Consider the following 24,742-nt stretch of genomic DNA (forward strand, 5'->3'; position numbering starts at 1 on the left):
AAAAATAGACTAGTACCCGGCAGATATGATAGACAACAACTATAAAGCAGTAAGGGTTTATAACTTCAACCGAGAAGATGGATACAAATTGAGCAATCATTGGAAGGATGTTATTAATCAGGTAAAACCCTAACTGCTTTATGGTAGTTGTCTATCATATCTGCCGGGTACTAGTCTATTTTTCCAATTTAACTTCCCCCCGCATCCCCAGCTCTCTCGGCCTCTCACTTCCAGCCCCGCTCACTTCCCCCCGTCCAGTTTCACGTCCCTCTCCTAGCGTCCACGCAGCGCTCCCATCCCCTTACCCCACACCCCCCCCCCCCCCAATCTCTCTCCCTTCTTGCCCCTTTTCTTACCAATATAACCTCTTACCACGGTATCTCTCTCCCACTTCAGCAAAAATATTTCTTGTTGTGGTTTTCCCACCTGATGATGATTGCTTGTGTTGCAATCGAAATGTCGTGATTTATTTTATACCTACGTGACTTTACCGAAAGAACCAAAGAGTATGGATTCCTGCAGTCACGAAAGCTTCAAATCTAGATTGCTTACACTTTATTAACCTATTCTTGCACCAGTTGTAGGCACTCCTATCACTGTCTCTACAGTCACTTCTGTTAACCAATTCTCACTTATCTACGTTCCACCTCGCTAACCTGCTCACAGCAGCTCTCGTTTTCAGCAGCTCTGCACTCAAGGCTTCACACACAGCAGCTCTCGCTCTCAGCAGCTCTGCACTCAAGGCTCCGCACACTGCAGCTCTCACCCAGAGGCTTGCGCACAGCAGCGCTCACACAACTTCTCACACAGAGGCTTGCATTCAGCAGCTCTCACACAGCTTCTCACACAGAGGCTTGCACTCAGCAGCTCTCACACAGCTTCTACCACTCCACCTCTGCCCTCGCCTACGCTCCCTCAGACCCACTCACTCATCCGCCCCGGGCGGGGGAATTAACCATCACCCGCCCGGCGACTCGTGAGGGTTGAGGTGCGTTCCCGGCTTGAGCGGCAGCGGTAAGACATCTTCTCTCTAGTCCCCAGCAACATGAACTCCCACTCCGCACTCACGCGCGTCCTTATATTTCCCTACCAATTGTCCAGCTCCTCCCTTGTGTCTCTTTAAGGCCAGACAGGCTGGCCTGTCAGGCCATCAATCACCCCTTATCGCAAGTCTCTCTGGCAACAGCTTCTCTCCCAAATTAGGTGGCGGTTTGCCCGTGCAACCTCATGTTGCACAATCACACGTGTTTGTCCTCGGTTGCCCTTGGCCAACAGTGTGCGCCATGTATTTCAGTCCCTTCAGAAAAACGCGGAGTTTTTTGGTGATTGTTGCGGGCAAAAATCGTTGATTATGCGGCACGTTTTCTTAAAAAATGCGATGGAATATGCGGGATATTTATGCAATTTTATGCGATTAAATTGCGGGAACTTGCAAAAATTGCGGGAACTTGCAAAAATTGCGGGAACTTGCAAAAACTGCGGTTTGATGAAAAAGAGAAAAAAAAGTGATTCCCCCAACACCCTATTCACTAGGCTACTACTTTAATGTAAAGAGTCATTTCTTATTACTTCCTATGATAAGCAAGCATACTACATCACAGAAAGTGCTGGGAATATTTAAGTTCTCATCTTGTTTTATTTCAGACCTTAACAAACAGATGGCTCAAACTTACAAAACATTGAGTCGAACAAGTTCTGTAGCTTTACAAAATGAATATGCTACAACTTCTGTAAAAATGAATAAATAAAATATTAAAAAATAAAATGTGTGCTTCCTGTTTTACAGAGGTAGCTATACAAAACAGACATCTTCTGTTAAAATAAGTGTTTTCAGTGCACAGTAACGTAAGCAATACAGTAACAGTACAGTCTTACAGTAATGTAAATTTACATACTACTAACAAAAAAGTGCAATCTTTCAACTGTAAAGTTGCATAAACTCCTGAATAAAACTAACTACGTAGCCTCTAACACTTCATAACGTTCCCATGGCAACAGGGGAAATGGCTGCGCTTGTGTGAAGTAAAGGCAATATTTTTCAACTTTCTGCTAAGATATATGTGACTTTTTGCAACGAAAATGCGGGGATTATGAAATCATGCAAGCCCGCATATTTTGCGCGCGGAAATCTGCAATTTATGCGGCGAAAGTGCGGCGTATTTGAAAAAACGCGCCCCCCGCATAAATATGCGGACTTTGGCTGATTTTGCGTGGAATCTTGCGATCGCATAATCGCGTTTTTCTGGAGGGACTGGTATTTCACCACACTACACTGGTAATGGCTCTGAGTGGGAATCGGATTTAGGTCCCCCATTTTATATCGCAGCACGCTAACTGCTGTGCTACTGCTTCCCATGTGTGTGTAACAGACAAAGATCCCCCGTATAGCCTTAACAGACTAGGAGCAAGTGCCGTTAGCGAGCACCTATGAAGGCCGGAACGGTACATGAAGGGGGTGGGGTGGCGAGCACCACGCCCGACCGCCTTTGTGTCCCCAGTGGCAATGTTTACACATCGCACCAGGTCCTCATTTGAGGCTGAGTCGACCTAGGGGAGGCCCAGGACCAGTTCAGATAATCGTCACTGGTGTTGGCCGTGAGCGGGAATCAAACCCGGGTCGTCGGGTTCATAGCACAGCGTGCTAACCGCTACACTATCGCTCCCCTGTAACAGACAGGACCTCACACACATACATGTGTAGAGAAGTTCCGACGGACATACTCGGAGACAGAGGTAAGTTAGGGGCTTCCACCAGGGTTTATTAACACTTATCAATACTACACAGGGTACACAACTTTCAGGGGCTAGGGGTCCTACTCTGAGTCCGGGTCCCTGCCGGCTAGCTCCGGTCTCTCTCTCTCGTGTCGGATCGTGGAGTCTGCCGACTCCACCGACCGGAGAGAGAAGCACCTCTACGGCTACCACCGGCTTCTCCCCAGACTCCCTATTCGATCCCTCTCACTACCCCTGGTTCCCTCTTCACCCTGTTTACTATCCCCGTTCCTATAGTGACCCCGCTTACGTCACGGGGTATCCCTTAAATACCCTAGGAGGCATGACGTCACGTGCACTGCCCAGCGCGTGCGACCCCACGTCCCGTGATGTCATCGCACCGGACAGCGCACACGACGCCACCACTCTCCTCTACTCCTCTACATCACCCCCCCCCTCCCCCCCCGTGAAAAAAAAACAGCCGACCTGGCTGCAATCACCCCGCAAGCGGGGCCCCACACTGGACCGAAGACCGAACAATCACGAGTTCGTGTGCCTGAAGGTAAAACCGGCTGCTAGAAAACTCAACCTTAGGGCAGCACGGCCCCTCAAGCAGAACAGCAACAACAACCACAACAAGAAAAAAATAAAACAAATAGAGCCCGAAGGCCTCATCCGCCGGATAGCGCCAAATGGGCGCCAGGGGCTGGGCCCGCTGAACGGCCATCAGGGCCGTCACCGGAGCCGCATCCCCCTCGAGCAGGTATGCGCTGCTGGCCTGCTCCCCCGTGCGGTGTCCGCCATCCGTGCAGGTGGCCCATCAGCGGGCAACAGGCCCACCGCCGTGGCCTCCGGTGACCGGGGGGTCTCTGTCGGCCTCACTCGGGAGGAGCCTGGGGGCAGACACACAGGTCGGACGTCACCTCTGTCAACGAGACCCGGCCGGTCAGGCACGCCGGATACATCATCAGCCGGCCGCTCCGGAATTGGGGGTGGATCCCCCAGGGTAGATGGAACATAACGTTTGAGCCGGGAGGGGTGCACTATCCACTGCCGGCGACCGAACCGAATCCGGACGCATTGCGGCCGGCGGACCTCCACAACCTCCACAGGGCCCTGCCAAGGGCGATGAAATTTGGCCGATGTGCCAACGGGGACCTGGGGACAATGCAGCCACGCTTTTTGACCCGCTACCCACGGGAGGCCAGCTGCCTGGTGTTTGGGCAGCCGCTCATTAGCCGCCTGCCGGCTTGCGGAATTCTCGGCAGCGGCCTGTCGTGCCTTGCGCAGCCGGTCAAGCGCGACCTTCAAAGGGGCCGGCACCGAGGGCTGACTAATCTTCAGCGAATATTGCAGGGCCGCGTGGTCGGTTCGGACCGTAAACAGCCTACCGTACAAATATGGTCTATACAACTGAACAAAATAAACTATGGCCAAAAGCTCCCTCTGGGTCACACAATATCGCTGTTCCGTCGGGGACAGAACGCGACTGCCATAGGCTACCACCCTCTCAACCCTGTCGACCACCTGGGCCAGGACAGCCCCAATTCCCATGTCGCTGGCATCGGTATCGAGCAGAAAGGGTTTCGTAAAATCCGGGTACCCCAAGGGCGGCGCATCCGCCAAGGCCGTGCGAAGCGCCGCAAAAGCCGCCTCCTCCTCCACGCCCCAGTGAAACCTTTGGCCTTTGGCGGAAAGGGCGTGCAGTGGCTTCGCAATTGTCGCAAAATCGCGGACAAACCGGCGATAGTACGATGCGAAGCCAACGAAGCTACGCACCTCCGCGACAGATGTGGGAGTCGGCCACGTCCGGACACAAGCCGTTTTTTCCGGGTCCGTGGCGACACCTGACGTGCTAACAATGTGTCCCAAATACTTCACCGATGGTTGTAGCAAGTGGCATTTCTGAGGTTTGAATTTCAAGCCAGCAGCACGCACTTTGACGAACACCGCCTCAAGGCGTTGCAAGTGCTCGCCAAACGTACGGCCAAAAACAATAACGTCATCCAAGTAGATTAGACAAGACTCCCACTGCAGCCCCGCCAAGACCATCTCCATGAGACGCTGGAAGGTGGCCGGGGCCGAATGGAGACCCATAGGAAGCCGATTGAACTCGAACAACCCCTGGGGCGTGCGGAACGCTGTCTTGGGTCTAGAGGCATCATCCAGTGGCAATTGCCAGAAGCCGGAGAGCAAATCTAAAGTCGAAAAGAACCACGCGCCCGATAGGGCGTCCAGGGAATCATCCATGCGAGGCAATGGATATGCATCAGCCACCGAGATCTTGTTCAATCTACGGAAATCGACGCAGAACCGGAGACTCCCGTCCCGTTTCTTGACTAGCACAATGGCGGCACCCCAAGGGCTAGTAGATGGGGAGATGATGTCCGCCGCCAACATTTCGTCGACAGCCAAGCGGACATGATCTTTTTCCGCTGGGCTAAAGCGGTGGGAATTAAATCGAATAGGGGCCGCGTCGCTCATGTCTATATGGTGGTCCAAAAGAGTAGTGCGACCCAGATCAAACTTACTTTGGCTGAACACATCGGTGAACCACTCGATGAGGTCGCGGAGTTGCCGACGTTCCCCGGAGGACAACGAGGCATTCTCATCGCACAACGTGGCGATCCATAATGCGTCGGGGTCCCCCGTGCGCATCATGCCCGCCACGACCCCTCCATCCGGGGCAGCGCTCTCGGGTGGAGGAGCCGGGGTCGCGTGTGCCAGGACGGCGCCGGCTGGGACTACGACCGGCAAGGGTCCCGAATTGAGGACCTGCAAAAAAAGGTCCTGGCCCCCCGACACGGCTGTCAAGGCGCCCACCAAGCCCTTCGTCCTTAAAAAGTAGCGTGACGGGGACAGGAGGATACCCGTCTCCGTGGAGCCCATTTCGAGCAGTTTGCGCAACCTAAGGGGTATCAGGATTTTTGACGCCGGTGGTATGGTCCCTGGCGCTTTATTCAAGGCCCGTACACCGGCGACCAAGGGAGACAGGACGGTAGGCGATTGTAGGAATTGCAGCCGCCTCCCTGACGGCATTTCCACACAGCACTGGTCAACGAGAATTCGGATGGGCATCCTAGACAAAAAGTTGGTCCCCAAGAGGCATGGCACTGCCAAGGTCCTGGAGACCAAAATAGGCCCGGCCAACTCAATCTCCATGGGGACCGTCACCGGGGTCCCGGGCTCCGGGGTCGCTGCTGGAGCCTCCTCTCCACCTTCGGCACCCTCCAAGCGATGTGCCGGTGGGTTCTTACGCCGTGCGCCCGCTTTAGACATTGTGGCGACGGTGTAAACTACTGACACCAGTTGTTGAGTAGTTCCGACGGACGTACTCGGAGACGGAGGTAAGTTAGGGGCTTCCGCCAGGGTTTATTGACACTTATCAATACTACACAGGGTACACAACTCCCAGGGGCTAGGGGTCCTACTCTGAGTCCGGGTCCCTGCCGGCTAGCTCCGGTCTCTCTCGTGTCGGATCGTGGAGTCTACCGACTCCACCGACCGGAGAGAGAAGCACCTCTACGGCTACCACCGGCTTCTCCCCAGACTCCCTATTCAATCCCTCTCACTATCCCTGGTTCCCTCTTCACCCTGTTTACTATCCCCGTTCCTATAGTGACCCCGCTTACGTCACGGGGTATCCCTTAAATACCCTAGGAGGCGTGACGTCACGTGCACTGCCCAGCGTGTGCGACCCCACGTCCCGTGATGTCATCGCACCGGACAGCGCACACGACGCAATCACTCTCCTATACTCCTCTACACATGTGTAATAAAGGACTCCTTCACACGTCGCTCTCTGTTGGTCCTTTATTGGGTTCTTTTCATTTCACCCGCTCTTCCTCCACCGACCCTCGCCGTGCGCCCCGCGCACGCTCCGTGTGGCTCTCTCTCTCCGTCGCCGTACGCCCCGCGCACGCTCCGTGTAGCTCTCGCCACGCCGTCACCTCCGGCCCCTCCGTGTGCTCTTCCTCACCCGCTTGGGCCACACCGCCCTTCGGGTCCCCCACACCCGCTCTGGCTCTCTGTCTCCCGTGCGCATCCGCTCGCTCCGCTGCCCGTGCACACTTCACCCCAGTCCGTCTATCGGGCCCAACCACGTGGCAATGGCGCCACTTCTCCCCACACCACCAGCGTAGCTCCCCTCTGTCGTTCACTCTCTTCTCCTCCCAGCTCCTCCTCCGTCTCTCCCTTATATCCCCTCTCTCACGTGACCCAAACTCCACATTCTCATCCTGCCCCTGTCTCCGCCCCCACTCACCCCAATGACCAGGCTCCGCCTCTCCAATACACCGGCCCATGTGAGTGGTGCGGAGGCAGCGCCCACCCTGTCCTTGCTCGCATTACACATGTGTAGTGCAGTGACTTCGGAGACGATAATTGTGGAGGCACCTTATTAATCTCACACGATCTCGACTACACACACTCGTCACTCGCTAGCATCGACAGCACTAACTCTAAGATAGCTGACAGGCTATCTAGCAGTGCGACGTCCAGCGATGACAGAGACGGCATGAACTTTTATCCACAGAGCATGGTCTCGCTCCGCCCTGGCCACGCCCCCCTTCTTGAACCCACTAGCAATTTCCAGGGGCTTCCCGATGGATGCCTCCATGACCCTTGCCCCAGTTCCTCCATTCTGCCGACACACCCGTGTATACTGTTGCTCACTGGCGTGTGTACTGTTTATACACAGCAGTTGCTATTTTTGGTCACCAGCTGGCGCTACTACACTACATCACTCCCCCCCTCTTCTAAAAAAAACCAGCCGTCCCGGCTGATTTACAGCAATCTAACAAAGTGCCTAGGGTAGAGCAACCACAGCAGAATGGACGATGTGGTAACCAACACTCCGCGAGGGTGAGGGAATCCAAAATAAACTGCAAAAAATAAAATCCCACCGACTGACGAGCACAGTCGCGACGCCCCTATGAACAGACGGGCAGCAGCAAGTCCCACCGAGCACAACTCGGCGCACGGCGCGGCAAACCTGTCTCGGCGCATATTATCCCCACAATAAATTTTGACTTAAAATGCACAGCACCGGGGAAAGCCCGGTCACCGGAACGTAGCACACTTGAACCGGGTCCTCAACGCCGGTCCCCTGCCTTTGACAGAGTCTTGTATTTCTTGGGGCTCCGGAGACTTGCACAAATGGCCTAAAGGGCACGGCCCCTTCCTTGACTCAACGGAAGAGTTCGACCCGGCTCCAGCCTTCGGTCCTGCACACGAGGCGGCTTCGGGAGACTGTCTGGGCTTTAGAGGCTCGGATCCTGTGGGCGGCACGACGCAATTTTTCTGAAGCACAGCTTCCGGGACTGGCTGCCCCGGCTCATCAGACACATCAGACAACGGCCGTACGGGACTTGGAGATCAGCTGTCTATCTGAGGATGAACATAGGGTTTCAGATGCGACGGGTGTACAAATCAACGGCAACATCCCGCCTGTATCCGCACACACTGTGGCCTTTGAATTTCCACCACTTCAACGGGACCTCGCCATGGCTGATGTAATTTGGGAGATGTACCCAGTGGTACCTGTGGGCAGTGCAACCAACCTCTGTCCCCGATTTTCCATGGAAGCACGTACTCACGCTGCCCCACGCTCTTCTCTTTCGCAGCCTGCTTTTTATCAGAATTTATCCTTGCTGCTTCACACACTTTGGACAATCGTGAAAGCGTTACCTGCATGGGCGCCGGCATGGCGGCCTTATTTTTCCCCGAAGCCATGCCCAATTGTGCTTCCATCGGGGGTTCGTTCTCTCGCCCGTACATGAAATAGAACGGGCAAAATCCCGTCGAGGCGTGTGGGGTCATCCTGTATGCATCTAGGACCCCTGGGACGTGCAAATCCCAGTCCGTTTGCATCTCATTAACCACCTGACAGAGCATCGATGTTAAGGTCCTGTGCAGGCGTTCTACCAAGCCATCCGTTTGGGGATGGTATGGCGACGTTCTGATCTTTTTGGTGCCCAAATCATTGCATACCACCCCTAGCAGTTTTGACAAGAGATTCTGCCCCTGATCCATGAGAAGCTGCTCAGGCGCTCTCCTTTCCATCACGTAGCCATGCAAAAATGCATCCGCAATGGATGTGGCCGATTGGTCTGTTAGTGGCCAAGCCATTGGCCACCGGGAAAAATGTTCCACACCGACTAAGAGGAATTTATTTCTCTTTTGGTTAGCCGAAAACGGCCCCATAATGTAAAGTACAACCAGCTCATTAATTTGGGACACTGTGATGGACTGCAAAAGAGGCTGAGACCTTGTCAACGGTGGTTTGCGGCCCGAGCAATCAGTGCAGCCCTTAACCAGGTGGTACACATCGTCCGACATACCCGGCCAATAAAAAAATCTCTCTGCAGCGTCAAGAGCGTTTTCCGGGCTCTGAGGTGCATTCACTTATTTTCGTGCACCACCCACGTCACCCAACCCCGCGGGGCAGTGGGAAAAACCATACAATACCGCTGCAGTTCCTCATCCAACCTCATCAAAAGTCCTTCACGAAGGACTATGTGGGACACCCCCACCGTGTATTTCCGCTTTTCACCTCAGCACGGCGCCACAATTTTAACAGTGACATGTCCTCTACCTGCAGCCATCCCCACTCGGCGTGTGTGAGACCCAATGTGCTGTACCTAGGTGTGACCACCTCGGCTGGCACTGTTTCCCTGGACGTCGCCACAACTTGAGGCGACCCAGCCGCAGGTGGTTTTCACCTGGCAGCGCCCGTTGAACATGCACATCGCACATTCAGCGGCAGGCGGGACACCGCATCTGCATTGCAGTGCCTCAGTCCCTTTCGGTAGATTACCCTAAACAAGTATTCCTGCAGTATTTCCAGCCAGACAACTGGTCAACTCGCAAGGAGTATTGAATAGCCGCATGGTACGTACACACAACGAAGTCCCTGCCATAGAGATATGGCCGATACTGCATGAAAAATACCATGGCCAAAAGTTTCCTGTGTGTCAAACAGTAACGTTTTTCCGTGACAGGCACTCTCTCCACACCATTTTTAACCTGAGACAAAACAGCTCCTATGCCCATATTGCTGGCATCCGTATCTAATACGAATGGCAGGGAGAAATCTGGATAGCCGAGGGGAGGCGCATTAGCAAGATGATCGCACAGCGCTATAAATGCGGCCACCTCCTCCCCCCACTGAAACTTCTGGTGTTTAGCGGTCAAAGCGTGGAGCGGCTTGGCAATCATCGTGAAATGCGGAACGAATCATCGGCAATAAGACGCGAACCCAAAGAAGCTGCGTACTTCACCCACCGACGTGGGGGTTGGCCAATCATGCACGCACGCCGTCTTATCCGGGTCCGTGGTTATTCTGGAAGCGCGGACAATATGGCTCAGATACCACACAGAGGTGTGTAATAGATGGCATTTCTCTGGTTTCAATTTGAGATTGGCCGCCCGCACCCTGACGGACACTGAATGCAATTGCTGAAAATGCTCCTCGAACGTGTGGCCAAACACAATGATGCCGTCGAGGTAAATAAGACATGAGTCCCATTGCAGGCCCGCCAAGACCAATTCCATCAGCCGCTGGAATTTGGCCGGTGCCGATTGCACTCCCATAGGCAGACAGTTCAATTGGAACAATCCCTGGGGAGTTCAGAACGCGGTCTTGGGTTTGGAGTCCTCGTCAAGGGGCAGCTGCCAAAACCCCGAGAGTAAATTAAGAGTGGAGAAGAACCGAGCACCCGACAACTTGTCCAGAAAATCATCCAGCCGAGGGAGCGGGTATGCGTCTCCCACTAACACCTTATTCAACTTTTGAAAATCAAAGCAAAATCGCAGGCTCCCATCCTGTTTTTTAACTAGCACAATGGGGGCGCCCCACGGGGTGGTAGAGGGGCAAATCATGTCCGCGGCGAATATTTCCTCAACCACCTGCTGTACATGTTCCTTCTCTCTCGGGTAAGCCTCGGCAAGGTAAAAGGTAAAAATAACGAGCGTACCTTTACCCTACCTTTTACCTTAGAACAATACAAAAATGGACTGGATGAAGAGCGTCGACGATAGCGACTGGCGAATGCATGTGAACTCCCGCCCAGCTCCGCTATTTGCGTGTTCGCAGGGAGTTGACTTCGCCGGCGGTCCCAAGTAGTCGCAGGCCATCTTGTAGTGGACAGGGAGCAGCTCTTTGCGGAGAGACCACCACTGCATTACGTCAATGAAGGCGCTGGCGGTCGTGATGCCCATGCTCAGAAAACGATCAACTTCATCACCGTCGTCAATGGAGCTGCCGACGTTGCTGAACAGCGGTCCCTCCTCCATATGGGCAGCGACTGCGAGCACGTCCGAGTAGCGATGCTGCAGGACAGAGCAGATCATGGCCTTCAGTGTAGCCAGCTCATCTTGGTCTGACGTTTTCGGCAGCTGTGGATTCAAGTAGGATGCCACAGTTGCGGGTTCCTGAACCAGGAAGTCACGGTACCGCACCAGCTCAGCCTTCATCCCCATTGCGGTCAAGGACTCATCGATCGCTCTCAGAGCGGCTTCACCACGATCGCAATGACGGATCAGGTGCTCCATCGTCACCGGCACGAGGTCCAATGTCGACTTGTGGTCCGCCGTCAACGAGGTCATGACTTGGCGCGGACTTCGCAGGAATGCTGTCACGCCCTCGATGTTTGTCCATTGCAGTTCAGAGAAAGCACCGACACTGATCACATCCTGGAAGCGCGCCATGATAATGTCCAATGGGACACGCTTTTTGATGGCGTTGTCGCCCATGTCAAACGTCGAATTCCACCTGGTCGGCAAGTCCTGGTGCGTCGGCTCCTTGCTGGCGAGCTTGGCGATCTCAGCCTCACGGCGGTACGACTGCCGGACGACCTTGCTGCACCTGATATTGATAAGCGCCTTGCGCAGTTCGCCGTTAGTCAACTTGATCAGTTTGAGAACTTGGACGAAGCCGATCTGGACCGAATGATCTGCGCAGCGAATATGGTGGCAAGCCTGCAACATATCCGGCGTCCGCATTGACCAGGGCGAACAACGTCTTGACAGCACTGATCACATCGTAGCCATTGTCGCTGGTGACAGCGAGCAGCTTGGTAGAGACATTGTGCCCGAGGGTTTGGAGGTGCTCAATCGGAGTGGTGCCAATGCGCTTGCCGACACCCCTTCCGGACTGCACATCGAGGATCGTCAGCAGCATGGATTTCGACTCACCAGATTTGGTGTCGATCCAGTGCACCGTTACCATCCAAAATCCCTTCAGGTTGCGGTTCGACCAACCATCGATGGTGAGCGAGATGGTGACATCCAGGTTGGAGAAGAATGCCCCGACGATGGGCAGCATGATGGCGTGATGCTCGACAATCCTGCGAATGATGGTGTGGGTCGACGGGCCCTCGTATCCCTGCGTCAATGAGTGGACCAAGGTCTTGAACTTGTCGCTGCCGGCAGCTCGCAAAGAGATTGCACGTTGGATAACAAAATCAATCACTGCGTTTTCAAACTTTACTAGGAGGCGATCCGGGATTTCTGGCCGGTTCAGCATTTGCTGCATGAGGTGGCTCGCCGACGCCGACGTCCCAATCTCACTGCCTGGGGCAAGCACGTTGTGCTTCTTGAGGTGGGCTTTCCACCCCGACGCGTTCATGTGGGAGGAAAACCACTTGCAGCAGTGCACACACTTCCGCTTTCCTTGCTGCACATGGAGATCACCCTCCATCCAATCGTGCGTGTGCTCCCACGGGAACGCATGCCGCTGCCTCTTTCAATTGCTGTTCGCAGCGACCCCGAAAATGCCGTTGCTGGCATCCTCAACCTCATCCTCTACCTCAAGAATGTGATCCATCTCCATCTGGTCTGACATCAATGATCGCAATTAAAAATGGAGGCCACGGACTGCGCCACGGATATTCTAGCGGTAAACAGGGTATTTACCGGGTAATACTTCGAGCTACCTTTACCCAACCCTTTACCTTACCCCTTGGCATGGTCGACACCTTTACCCTTTTACCCAGTAAAAAGGGTAAATTACTTTACCTTGCCGAGGCCTATCTCGGGCTCAGCCTGTATGAGTTTTGTCTAATGGGGGCTGCATCACCCGTATTAATGCGGTGTTGCAGCAATGAGGTGTGGCCAATATAAAATTTACCCTGGCTGAAAACATCAGCAAATTCCCGCAACCGAGCACGCAACTTGTCCCGATGTTCTCGAGACAAGTCCGGATTCTCGGCGCACAGCTCATCAACCCTTGTCCTGTCTGACTCGCCTCGCTGTTCCACTCTGCCTATGACCTCTGCTGCAGCCATGTCGACATCCTTGCAACACGCAGCCTTCGCATGAGCCAAGACCTTACCAGCCTGGAAAATGGCCGTTGCCAACCCGATATTCAACACCTGCAAAAATGGCTCCTGGTCCGTCCTAACGATCATCTGAGCGCCGACCAGCATGAGGCCCTGAGTCACCGTATTGGATGGGGTTAAGAGGAGCCCCGCTTCAGAATTTTCTAACTGCAGCCATTTTAAGTAGCGCAGCGGAACTAACATTTGTGCGCCTGGCGGAATCGCAACCGAATCCATTGCCAAGGAACGGATCGTGGCGTTAGCAGCAGTCAGCCTAATCGGGGAGTGCAAAAAGGGGCAATCGTTGTCCCGATGGCATTCCAACACAACCCTGATCAATTCAAATTTTCCAAAGTATCCTGCCCTAAACGTCGGTGCCCAGGAGGCAAGGTACAGCCAATGTCTTGGAAACCAACACAGGACCTGACATCTCGATTTTTCCGATCCTAACACATGCCTCAATTTTCCAAATGATCCCCATGCTCCTGCCATTGGCAGTGATACAAGCCCTCGCAACCGGGGTAAGACAACGGGTCCATGACGGCAAAAAATGGTAAACAAATCAGAAATGATGGTAGCAGAAGCCCCTGTATCGACCAGGACCCGTATCTCTACTCCCTGAACAAAACCTGCCACTACAGATGGGCCCACCGCAGCCGCTATCACCCGGTGCGCAAATTTCCTCCACTGCGTACTGGAATTCAGCCACCCATCCTCCGCCCGAGTCCATCGTTCGCGCGCCACAACAAGATGACGAGTGTTGATAGAACCAGACGCACGCGACGACGTAGATGCATGAAGTGGCGGTTGGGGCCGGGTATCAGATGTGTCACGACTTTCGATTTAAAGCTTTCGTGACTGCAGGGATTCATCTTCTTGGTTCTTTCGGTAAAGTCACGTAGAAGAGAAATAATAAAATGATAAAAATAAAACATAATAAAATACAATTCTCACGACGTTTCGGCTACAACGCAAGCAGCCGTCCTCAGGTGAAGAACATGTCTGTCGGAAAGACAGCGTCTGAATGAACACCACCAAGCTTGGCAGCGTATATTTAAGTTGGGTTAGAGGAGGAAGGGCGCCTTTACAAAGGAATTTGCATAACAGATTAATTTAGCATATTTATGGAAAAGTAGGGTGGGTAGAATAATACATTAATAATACATAGTGTAATATTACAATGTATAGTCTAAGGTAGAGGGTGGTGTATAGTAATGCAGTATGTAATTTAATCTTGGGTTTGTCTATGGCAGTATTTAGTACGGGGTAGATCCGTGTGATGTAAGGAAAACATTTTGCTAGAGGCATATTATATTTTTTGCGATATAGAATTGTAATGTATGACTTACTGTTAGTAGCTCAGCTTATTGGAGAGTATATTTAGTATATTGTTGATATTGATGTAGTTTATATTTTTGTTTTTTACGTGGTGGTTTGGCTGCTGCAGCTCTTTACTATTAAAATTCCTTCCCTTTATTACTGCTAACCCTACTTCCTCCCTTTGTTGCTGCTAATCCTACATAATGCACGGGCATAATATGACTTTGAAACCCCCCACCCCCCTCCACCTCCTACGCATTCCACAAGTAGTGACTAATCCCATATCTGCATTTTCCATAAATATGCTAAATTCATCTGTTGATATGCAAATGCCTTTGTCAAGGCACCCTTCCTCCTCTAACCCAGCTTAAATATATGCTGTCAAGCTTGGTGGTGTTCATTCAGACGCTGTCTTTCTGACAGACCTGTTCTTCACCTGAGGACGGCTGCTTGCGTTATAGCCGAAACGTTGTGAGAATTGTATTTTATTATGTTTTATTTTTATTATTTTATTATTTCCCTTCTACGTGATTTTACCGAAAGAACCAAGAAGGTGTCACGATTTGCCTGTGGGGCTTGAGGAGCGGTCGTCGGCGGGATGGAGGGCGTCGGAGGTGTCGCCGACATCCTGATGGCACTCTGGCATTCTCGTGCGATGTGGCCAGCCCGGCCGCATCTGAAGCAAGTCCCGGTCGGTCTCCACGACGGAGGGGACTCCTCCACTCCCTGACTCCAACCCAGAGGCTGCCCCCTCGCGTCCTTCCCATGCGGGCCCCCGTCACACATCGCCAAGGCCAGTTCCATCTCCCGCACCGTGGGCCCCTCCGCCCCGTCGGTGTCCCCCGACAAAGCCGCTACCCTGGGCCACTGCAGCAATTTCTTGTGCGCTTGAATGCACCGAGCCACCCTCAACGACGTCAGTGCCTCTTTCTCCACGATGGTCAGCACGACACCCAACTCCTGCACCAACGCCATCAGTCTCTCCACCGCCAAGGAGTCTCAGTGCCACCTGGTCCATATGAGTATTCGCCGTTTGCCCCAACGCCAGCAGTGCGCTGCGGAAAGTGAGAGGCGTCTCGGCCTCCCCTCGCCTCCACTGCAAGAACTTCTTGCCGGCGATGGACGGTGGGTCCAAGACAGCAGCCATCTGGGCATATGCCCAGATGGCCCAGAATGCCGCCAATGCATCGTCGTCGAGGGCCATTGGTTGGGCCCGCAGAGCCTCCTCTTTTGTTCAACCGACGGACAAATAGGCTGCCTCGAAGCGGCATCGAAACGTGGTCTATTCACCCCCCGCTGCTACAAATTCACGGACGGGAGGCAGTCGCCGGGGTCAGCACGCGGCTCCTTCGTACACTGTCGGAGGCGGCACACCTTTTTCGTTGTCCCGCAGCGCACACAAAATGGTGGCCGTCGGCCGCGCCACAGCCTCAACAGATGAAATGGCGGCCGACGACCGCCCGATCCCTGTGATAGGAACCGCTGCCACAGGCGGCTGCTCCAGTGGACCCCGCGGCTCCCCCGCCGGCTCTCCTTCGGCAGGCATGGCCACGGAGAGCTGTGCGACCAGCTGAACGATGGTCAGGAGGAGCAGGTCGAGGCGGCTGGCCACCTTCTGCTACGCATCCTCGGCATGTGGCCCCTCTCCCAAATCTCCGCCGTCATTGCTCCCGCACCTGTGGGACTTTGAACCGGGGTCCCGGGGCTGTTGGGGGAACGATCTCCTCGTCATCTTCCGACGACACTACGGGTGGGTTCCTTTTTTTTGTCGACTCCGACATGACGTTTTAACACTTCTAACACCAGTTGTAGTGCAGTGACTTCGGAGATGATAATTGTGGAGGCACCTTTTATTAACACACATGATCTCGACTATACACACTCGTCACTCACTAGCCTTTACACAACACTAGCCGTCTAGCATTGACGGCTGGCGCTACTACACTACACACGTCGGTGTGGGGGTGTGTAACCGCGAGCAGTAGTACAGTGGTTAGCGCACTTCACTACAAACCCGGCGACCCGAGTTGAATTCCCACTCATGGCCACCACCAGTGACAATTATCTGAACTGGTCCTGGGTCTCCTCTAGGTCGACTCAGCCTCAAATGAGTACCTGGTGGGGTGTATAAACATTGGCACTTGGGAGACAAAGGTGGCCGGGCGACGTGCTTAGCCACCGACCCACTCGTGTACCATGCTGGCCTTCATAGGTGCTCTCTAACAACATTTGTCCCTAAGGCTATACAGGGTATATTTTTATTTGTTACACACACCTATGCGGGCGCATCAACAGTGGTTGTCCTATGGATAGACTCACCTACACCTTAAAGCTGGAGATGAGCCCCACATTTATGCTAATTTGAGCAGGAAATCACTTTGATTTCAATAATTTCACATGTATTATAGTTTTAATTACTTCTTTGATGAGCGGAGTAAAGGGATGCATGACGTTTATTGTGGCTCTGAGTACAGGCGGGTTTCAGGCTGCGGAACGACAGCAGCTGGGAGTCCGGCAGGCTGCATTGAGTCCCACGAATGAATTCCTCACTTCGAGGCCTCTACCTTCCCCCCGGGACGTCGCTCTGCGGGTGCAGAAGGGATTCAGGTGTGTGACGGAGCTGCAACGTCCATCGCACAGCCAGTCGCGAACAAGCGAGCCAACAACTCACTTCAATTAGAACTTTCAGACCTAGGCCTATGGGAGTTTGTGTACACTTTTAGAGGGGTTCCAAATCATTCCAGATTTGAGAGTGAGGCTCAGGTGTTTGCAGCATCTTGGGTTGGATGTGTTTTGAATGTCTGTTGAACACTGCAGAATGTCACTCAAGCGTTTTGGCTTAAATACAACGTTGGAGCTGTGTTCTGGCTCGGCCTCTGAGGTGGCTCAGCTCAGACTTGAGCCGTTCAGTCGCTTCCAAAGATGTATGAGCAGCTCAGTCATGGTTCGGTTCAGGCTCGGCTCATGGGAATTCCTGAGCATGGCTGAGACCATGTGCAGGATTTGGGCTCACTTGATCCAGAGCGAAACCACAACAAAGAAAACCGGCCTGAGTCTGTACGCAACATGTCAGCAACATTTCAGTCGCAGTTCAAACTGCTATCTAGGCTTTTTCAATTACACCACGGTGGCGAGATGTTAACTATCTCGTCTGATATATAGGAGGTCGTGGGTTCAATCCCGACCCTGACACCTGTATATATTTGGAGTTTGCATTTTCTCCCCGTGGTCGTGTGGATTTTTATCTGGGTACTCCGGTTTTTCCCTCCACATTTAGAAACATTCGCTTAGAGTAACTGGCTTCTATAAATGTTCACGTAATAAGCTGCTTCGTTGAGCTTCTGAAAATGAGTTATATCGCTCAGTGGGCCTTGCCTGGTCAAATACAATTTAAAAAAATATGGCTTGCATCATTGTGGACAGCCTAAAGATTACCATGCCTTTTTATGAAATGCCTCTAATAAATTAAGCCATCGTGTTTAGTTATTGTTCGTAGAAATTCGAAACAAAATAATGGAATACTGTTTTTAATGTTTCAATGTCTGTTTGACTGTTTTTGTCAAGGGTGGTGTCATTGTTTGCCCACGGAGTGCTGGCGGGGTTTGCTCTGTGGAACACGGTGCTGGTCTATGTCCTGTGGCAGAAAAACTCACTGCCAGGGCAGTATGAGCCACTGGCCATTCCTGCCCAGGAGCTCGCGTATCTCCTACTCGTTCTAAGCACCATCTCTGCATTTGATAGGTCTGTATTGAGTCACGCTGTGGACGAACAAGCAGGCAAAATAATTTTCTTGCTCACGTATTTTAATGTCGAAACACTTGGGATTCCCTCTCATCTCTTATCCCAAACTCTTACTATAATCTTGCTCAATTCAGGGACTTTGTGAAATTTCTGGGTTCCTCCTGATCAGACATGACTCTCCTTCCTCAGACTCTACACTTGCAATTGTGCCCACACTGCCCCTAACCCCTTTTGTTCTTAACCAAGACAAGTTTCTTAACCATGCCAAGTTTGATGAAGCCACTAAAGCTACTGGCCCTCATATTCTCTAGCACTCACTCACCCTCTTTCATTCCATTATCTACCTTATGTTCCAGCATATCCAGCACTGTTGATGATACGCGAATGCAGGTTGTGCTGTAACACGCTTATTGTTTTATCTTTGACAGAGTTGACCTCGCAAGACCCCAAGTTTTTCTTCGAGGCTTGATAACGCTGGACTCAGCGGCATGGGCTTCTGTTGGTACGTCTTTTAGTGTTTTTTTGCGGCGATGATGATGATGATTATAATGTGCAATCAAGTTTGTTACACAGGAAGGTTGGGACAGCACTTTTGGCATGACCCTCATAGAGACTGTGAATCGGCACATTGCCAAGTTTGATGAAGCCACTAAAGCTACTGTCTTCAAAACAAACTTCTAATATGTATAAATGGCAATGCTCTCTATTTAATCTCCTACAATTTAGGCTACCATATTTCATGCCAGTGAAAATTGTATGGGTGTTTTGTTATGTGCATCACAGTAAACGATATACGTGTTCACAGTGTATTTCAGTGCGCTGGTGTTGTCTTTGAGCATGACTAAGTCCAGTCACAAGCTTGCGTCTCAATCCGATTGGTAAAAACAAACCCACTGCCCACACCAGCATCCACATGTAGCTTCACTTGCTGAGGGTCCTTTATCCATGTTGATGTCACTGCCCATAATTCTGAACAGCTGACATTGTTATTTAAATATCTGTGGATATTGGAGTTTGTGCATGTTTAACGTGATATTTGTGTTACGGGACGAGGTAAATGTAATTAACACGGGTAATTAATAATCCTCTGCTTGCCTGCGGCCTTCATCGTTATCCCATTGTCTCACAGTTCCACAATCCATCACTCCTGCACATGAGCTAATTTCACAACTTCATGGTGGACCAGTTTCGACATCCATTGTTTCATCAGGAGAGTCAGGCTTACTTGAACCAATGCTGGTGAACTGCCAGATGTTTAGAGGCAAGGAAAGTCATGACCGCTCCAGAGTTTTCTTGGATTGTACCAATGTTGCTTATAACATGCACTCCCAGAAGGCAGTGTGGCTGATGGGTCGTGTAAAAATAAATCTTATTTTGTAAGCGACAGGTATGGGAAGGAGGCCTTAGTGTACTAAGAGTGCTTTTTGATTGTCGAGGAAAGGCTCACTGGGTGTCATGACACTTTGTTTTAAGAGGGTCCTGCATTTAGATGTTTGGCAAGTTCCAGTAATGAGTGGGTTTTTTAGGAAACGAGAGAACATGGAGGAAACAAAGTGTGTGATTGTTGTGATTGTTGATGATTTTTTCCACAGGAGCTTTCAGGATGAGTCTCCGTGGATCATTTTGAACATGATCGTTAGCGTAATGGTTGTCTTTGGATGGCTAATCCTATCCCTCTCTCCAACAAGCGATCACAGCACAGGTATACAATTAGCGTGACACTTTCCATTTTTAATAAGCTTATACATTTTTACTTCAACCATGTAACATACTTATTCCTCACCACACAATTGCATATACGGGCTTCCCACCCCTCAACCACACTTTTAACTTACAGATATTCGCATTCTTTAGTGCTACATACTGAATGTTGAACTTTATATATACATACTTTATCTATGTCATGCACCTGCATACGATCTGTGCGTGCTCACAGAGAACATGTTTGGAATGGAACTGGGCTTGGAAGACTCTACCCATCGGCATCCCACAGGGGAGGCGTGAGCAGACCTGGAGGAGCGCGGCAGATTTTAAGGAATTTGCGTAATTGAAAAATCACATTAAGTGAAACGTTTAAGATATAACATTGGTTGATAAATGTTTTCTAGTAAGGCAGTAAATCTTCTCCTGCCTTGTGCCAATACAATACATTTATAACGATTTTAAAATATCCTTGTTTTTTTCATTGTGTGATGAAAGCAATCGCAACCGTCCATGTGATCCAGTAAACTTTGTTGTTGCTTTTATATTCTCCAAAAATATGTGGTGCCTCATTCCTTATGGTCAGAGTTGAGATTTGTAAAAGCCTATTGAAAAATACAGCATTCAGCATGCAATGATACATCACTTCATCTTTTACCGTATTTCATGAAGTTTTGTACACTTCCCCCTTGTATTTTAAAGCAAAAGGAGGTTGTGCATACTGCAGTGTGACCAGCTTGTGGGCACCAGTTGTGGAGTACCTCTGACATAGTTTCTTAAAATCTGAATAATGTAAAAACTAAATTCTCCCAACCCTGTCCCAATTTTTCCCAAACTGTATTCCGATGATAGTGCACGATGTGCATCATTTGTAAACACACAAGAAACACACATGAAGCTCACACACGCACACATTCCGCACGAAAACATGCAAATAGTTTAAAGTGGTTATCTGCTCAAGTGGGCATTGAGGCAATGCTCATCTCTTGTTCACAGCTGCCACAGGACAGCCACTATTCTTGGGTCTTACCGAAAAACCCAAATATAGGACAGCCACTGTTGACTTCCCCACCAAGCGGTACTCAGATGGGCCAAACCAACTGCCACCAGAATGTGAACTGGCAACCTGCCGATTGCAAACTGCTCGCTTTCTACTGCTGAGCCACCTCACCTGAAACATGCTACATGTGTAATGTTCTTGTAGGGAGACGGAGTCGTCGTAGAGGCAACACGGTTTATTATACTATAAACAGATTACACTTAAGCCTTAACACAAAGGGGTAATGGCCCCTTCCACCCACAACCTGGGGAGGTACAGCCTCCGGGCTATCGTAGCTAGCACTCTGACTCCTCTAGCCCTCCGGCTGGCTAGACCTAGGGGAGGCTGACCCACCGCTAGCCCGGTGGGTCCCTGACCACTGGCTCGTCCGGACCTGGCCCTTCGAAGGACATCAGGCCGAGGGAACTTCAGGGTCCTAACCTCTCGACCACTGGCACCGCACTGAGCCCCGGCCCTTAGAAGGACGTCGGTGGCTTGGGATCCAGGGTCTTCTTCTCCAGGCGTCTTCTGGCTTCGGCTTGAGGCGAACTGCCTCGCGCTCTCAGGGACCCGCTTTATATACTTTCTCCCTGAGGGGCAGGGTTCTGGGGGATCGTAGTTTCCCCCAGCCCCCTCCCCTCAGAGACCAGTCCGTACCGGTTTCTACCGCTCCCCACCGAGGGGCGGGGGATTCTGTGGGATCGTAGACACTGGCCACAGCCTCCTCCCCCCGGCGGGTCCTGGCCAGGAGTACACAACCATCATATACCGGTGTAATGCGAGCGTAAATGGGGTTGCTGCTGGACTCTGGCCCAATCACACGACCCGGGATATTGGGGGCGAAGCCCCGTATGGGAGGCGTGTGAGAGGGGCCGCCGTTCAGGTGAATGGAGGTGGAGCCAGCAGGGCAGTATGGGAAGGCCGGATCTGACGATCTGGAAGGGAGGAGTCAGGGTCACGTGGGAGAGATGATATAGAGGAGAGCCCAGAAGAGATCGAGGCCAGTTGATGGAGTGAAGAAGCGGGACCACGTTGGGTGGCTGCCGCGCCATCAGCCACGTGGCTGATGGGGCTTCGGCACACCATCGGCCAGCGGTGTGCGGAGCGGGAGAAGGAGCTGACAAGAGGAGCGTGCGGGGCACGCGAGAGGAGCGTGCGTGGCACGCGAGAGGAGCGTGCGGGACACGCGAGAGGAGCGTGCGGGGCACGCGAGAGGACCGTGCGTGGCACGCGAGAGGAGCGTGCGTGGCACGCGAGAGGAGACGCTGGTCCCTTGTCAGGACCAGCGGGGTGTGAGGACGAGTGGAGGAGCTGAGGAGGAAGCGCGTGCGCGGGGCACGCGCGAGACGACGCTGGTCCGTGGAGGAGACCAGTGGGGTGTGGAGAAGAACCTGAATAAAAGACAAGCGGAGACCAGCAGTGCCTGACGGAGTCTTTTATTACACTGGAGTCAGAAGTAGAACGAGATGTCGAAACATCTCAAGAAAAAGAATATACCTGCACCATCTTCAGAAGATGAAGAGGACCTTCCTCCGGCGGTGGGGGTCTCCCGACCATGGAAGGCGTGGGTGAAGTGGCGGCGAGCGACACGACAGGAGTACAAGATGTCGTCGGGGCGGCCGGGCCCTCTGCGTCGACAGGCGCCGAGGACGGCTGGCTACACGTGGCAGTCCAGCTTCATATGCTGCGGGCCTTCGAGCAAGGAGAGCGCGCCGACGCTTCGAGCGGGGAGCAAGGAGAGCGCGCCGACGCTGCTGCTGCCGGGGCGGGAGTACCTCCGTCCTGGCTCGTGTGCGAGACACCGGAGCAGTCGCTAGAGGACGCCGCGCTCACTCTCCGAGTTCTTTGAGGCATCTCAAGTCACCACCCTGCCGTCCTCTGCTCGCCGCAGCCCCGGGCGAGTCGTAACGATATGCACCCGGCCCTAACACATACCTCACCCATCTTGCTTGTGCCGAGGTGCGATTGTTTGTATGTCTCGAGCATGCGGAGCGCGGGTCGGGGTGAGTGTGTGTGTGAGGATGGACGGGCTGTCTGCTTGTGTTGCTCTGTGTCAAATAGTGCTTATGCGTTGTGGCATGGGGATGTTATCTTGATGGCGAGGTTGATTATTAATTCGGTTGCATCGAGTGTCCCGCGCTGTTACCATCCCGTGGGTTGCTGTGTGCGACGTGGTTATTTAATGATTTTTTTTTGCTGCACGGTGCGACAGGGTTAACGGTGTGTTGTCTGCCTGCAGCTCTGCTTGCGATTGTGCATAATGTACGACCTGTGTGGAACTTTACTGCTTGTAATCGCGATATGCTGACTGCACGTACTGTATAGACTGTCTTTCTGTACGGATGCGGTGCATTGTTTGGACCATTGGGTTCGGGATTGTTATTAGTTGTGCGTACCTGTTCGGAAATTTGTTAATTCGTGGGGGACCCTAAATTTTGGTTGTATGGGTGTTCGTGCACACGAGTTTGCATGTGTGTTCATAGGAAATTGCGAGTGTTGAGGGTTGAGGGCGTTGTTGGTGGCTCTGCTGTCAAGGGTGATGGGGCCATAAATTGCCGCCAAGCGGCGTCGCTCTTTCCGTTGATTGCATGCGGCCAGGGGTTGCATTGCGAGTTGGTGTGTATGAGCAATGTGTCTTGGTCAACTATGGGTTAAAAATTCCCCCGATACGACTGCTGTGCGCAGCGAGCTGCGGCTATGCGTCGTATCATTGGGGGTTGTTAAAACGTGACAGGGGATGTATGTTGTGACCCCCAGCGAGGGGCAGCTAGGGTGCACGCACGGGAAAAACTGCCGAAGTGGTCGCACGTTGGGCCGCGATTTTGGCTAGCGCGGGAAATCACGGGGATGCACTCGGCGCATGGGGCCGCCATTTTGAGCGTGCGCAGGAAATCGCGGGGATGCGCTTGGCGCAGGGGGCCGCCATTTTGAGCGCGCGGGGGAAAACCTCGGTGGGGTGCTTCGTGTGTGCCGCCGCCATTTTAAGTATGCACGTCGAGCCGCGGGGATGCGGTTATGGATCATCCCTTGACTCTCGTGTTGTGCTCTAACTTGTGTGCGTGCATTGCGTGTTGTGCGCAATACTGGCGTGTTGGCGCCCATCGGGGTAACAGGAGCATAGTGGCCCGTGTTTGACTAAGGGGGGGCGTGTGATTGCACCAGCATTTTGGGACAGAGATGCTGGCTGGGTTCTATTCTGGGGCAAATATTTCACCAGTATACGCCTGCCATTGTTGAGTGGGTGATGCACGAGTTGTGGTCACATCGGCCTACGGCCGATGGCTGACCTGACAGCCCGGATGTGAGACACTCCGTGGTATGTCTCAAACTAATGGGCCGTGTGCTCATATGGCTCGGGCAGTCGGGGTTCCGTCGTGCGGTGGCAGACTGTGAACCTGGTGGGCCGGGGGGCTCACGGAATTCAGGAGTAGAGGTTCCGTTACGTTGCAGCGAACGGGGAGACCTGGCTAGCATGGGGCGGGGATTTCCCTTGCGGGTCCTCCAGCGGGAAGGGCCGCGGACTTGTTCCACTCTGGGTTATGACGTTATTGAATGTGTAGGGGAACTAGTCCTGCAGATCCTATTCGGGGATATGGATATTGTGGGGGTTCAAGCGATTGGAATATGGCCAGTGGACGTTGCTGTGGTTGGCCGACCACGGTGAGGGCGAAGGCAAGTTAAATGTTGCCGCTGGGGAGCGTGGCTCTTTCCACGCGAGGGTGTGCAGCTGGGGGCTGTGTTGAGAGTGACAGTGGGTAGATACTGTGTACGTGAAATGTCTGTGGTGGTCCTCAAGGGAGGACTGCTGATGGGCAAGAGCAGGAAAATTTTTGTTGTCACATGTAAATAATAATTTTTTAGTGAAAATATAAATACTGATGCATCCGTCTTGTCGATTTTTGGGTATTTA

At 52.5% G+C, this 24,742-nt stretch overlaps 1 protein-coding gene across 1 annotated transcript in view; it reads left to right on the plus strand.

The window, feature by feature from the left end:
• Nucleotides 1-20,340, plus strand: part of LOC133341973 (transmembrane protein 237-like) — a 41,450-nt gene extending 21,110 nt beyond the window's left edge. Inside the window, exons 8-13 of the mRNA XM_061550808.1 lie at nucleotides 16,826-16,958; nucleotides 17,916-18,092; nucleotides 18,521-18,594; nucleotides 18,898-18,970; nucleotides 19,685-19,794; nucleotides 20,029-20,340. Coding sequence (XP_061406792.1) covers nucleotides 16,826-16,958; nucleotides 17,916-18,092; nucleotides 18,521-18,594; nucleotides 18,898-18,970; nucleotides 19,685-19,794; nucleotides 20,029-20,096 — 635 coding nt within the window. The 3' untranslated portion in view covers nucleotides 20,097-20,340. The remainder of the gene's footprint in view (nucleotides 1-16,825; nucleotides 16,959-17,915; nucleotides 18,093-18,520; nucleotides 18,595-18,897; nucleotides 18,971-19,684; nucleotides 19,795-20,028) is intronic.
• Nucleotides 20,341-24,742: the final 4,402 nt, after the last annotated feature.

This window comes from Lethenteron reissneri, chromosome 13 (assembly GCF_015708825.2).
Source record: "Lethenteron reissneri isolate LAM-NWPU_2019-01 chromosome 13, ASM1570882v1, whole genome shotgun sequence".
Classification (NCBI taxonomy): Eukaryota; Metazoa; Chordata; class Hyperoartia; order Petromyzontiformes; family Petromyzontidae; genus Lethenteron; species Lethenteron reissneri.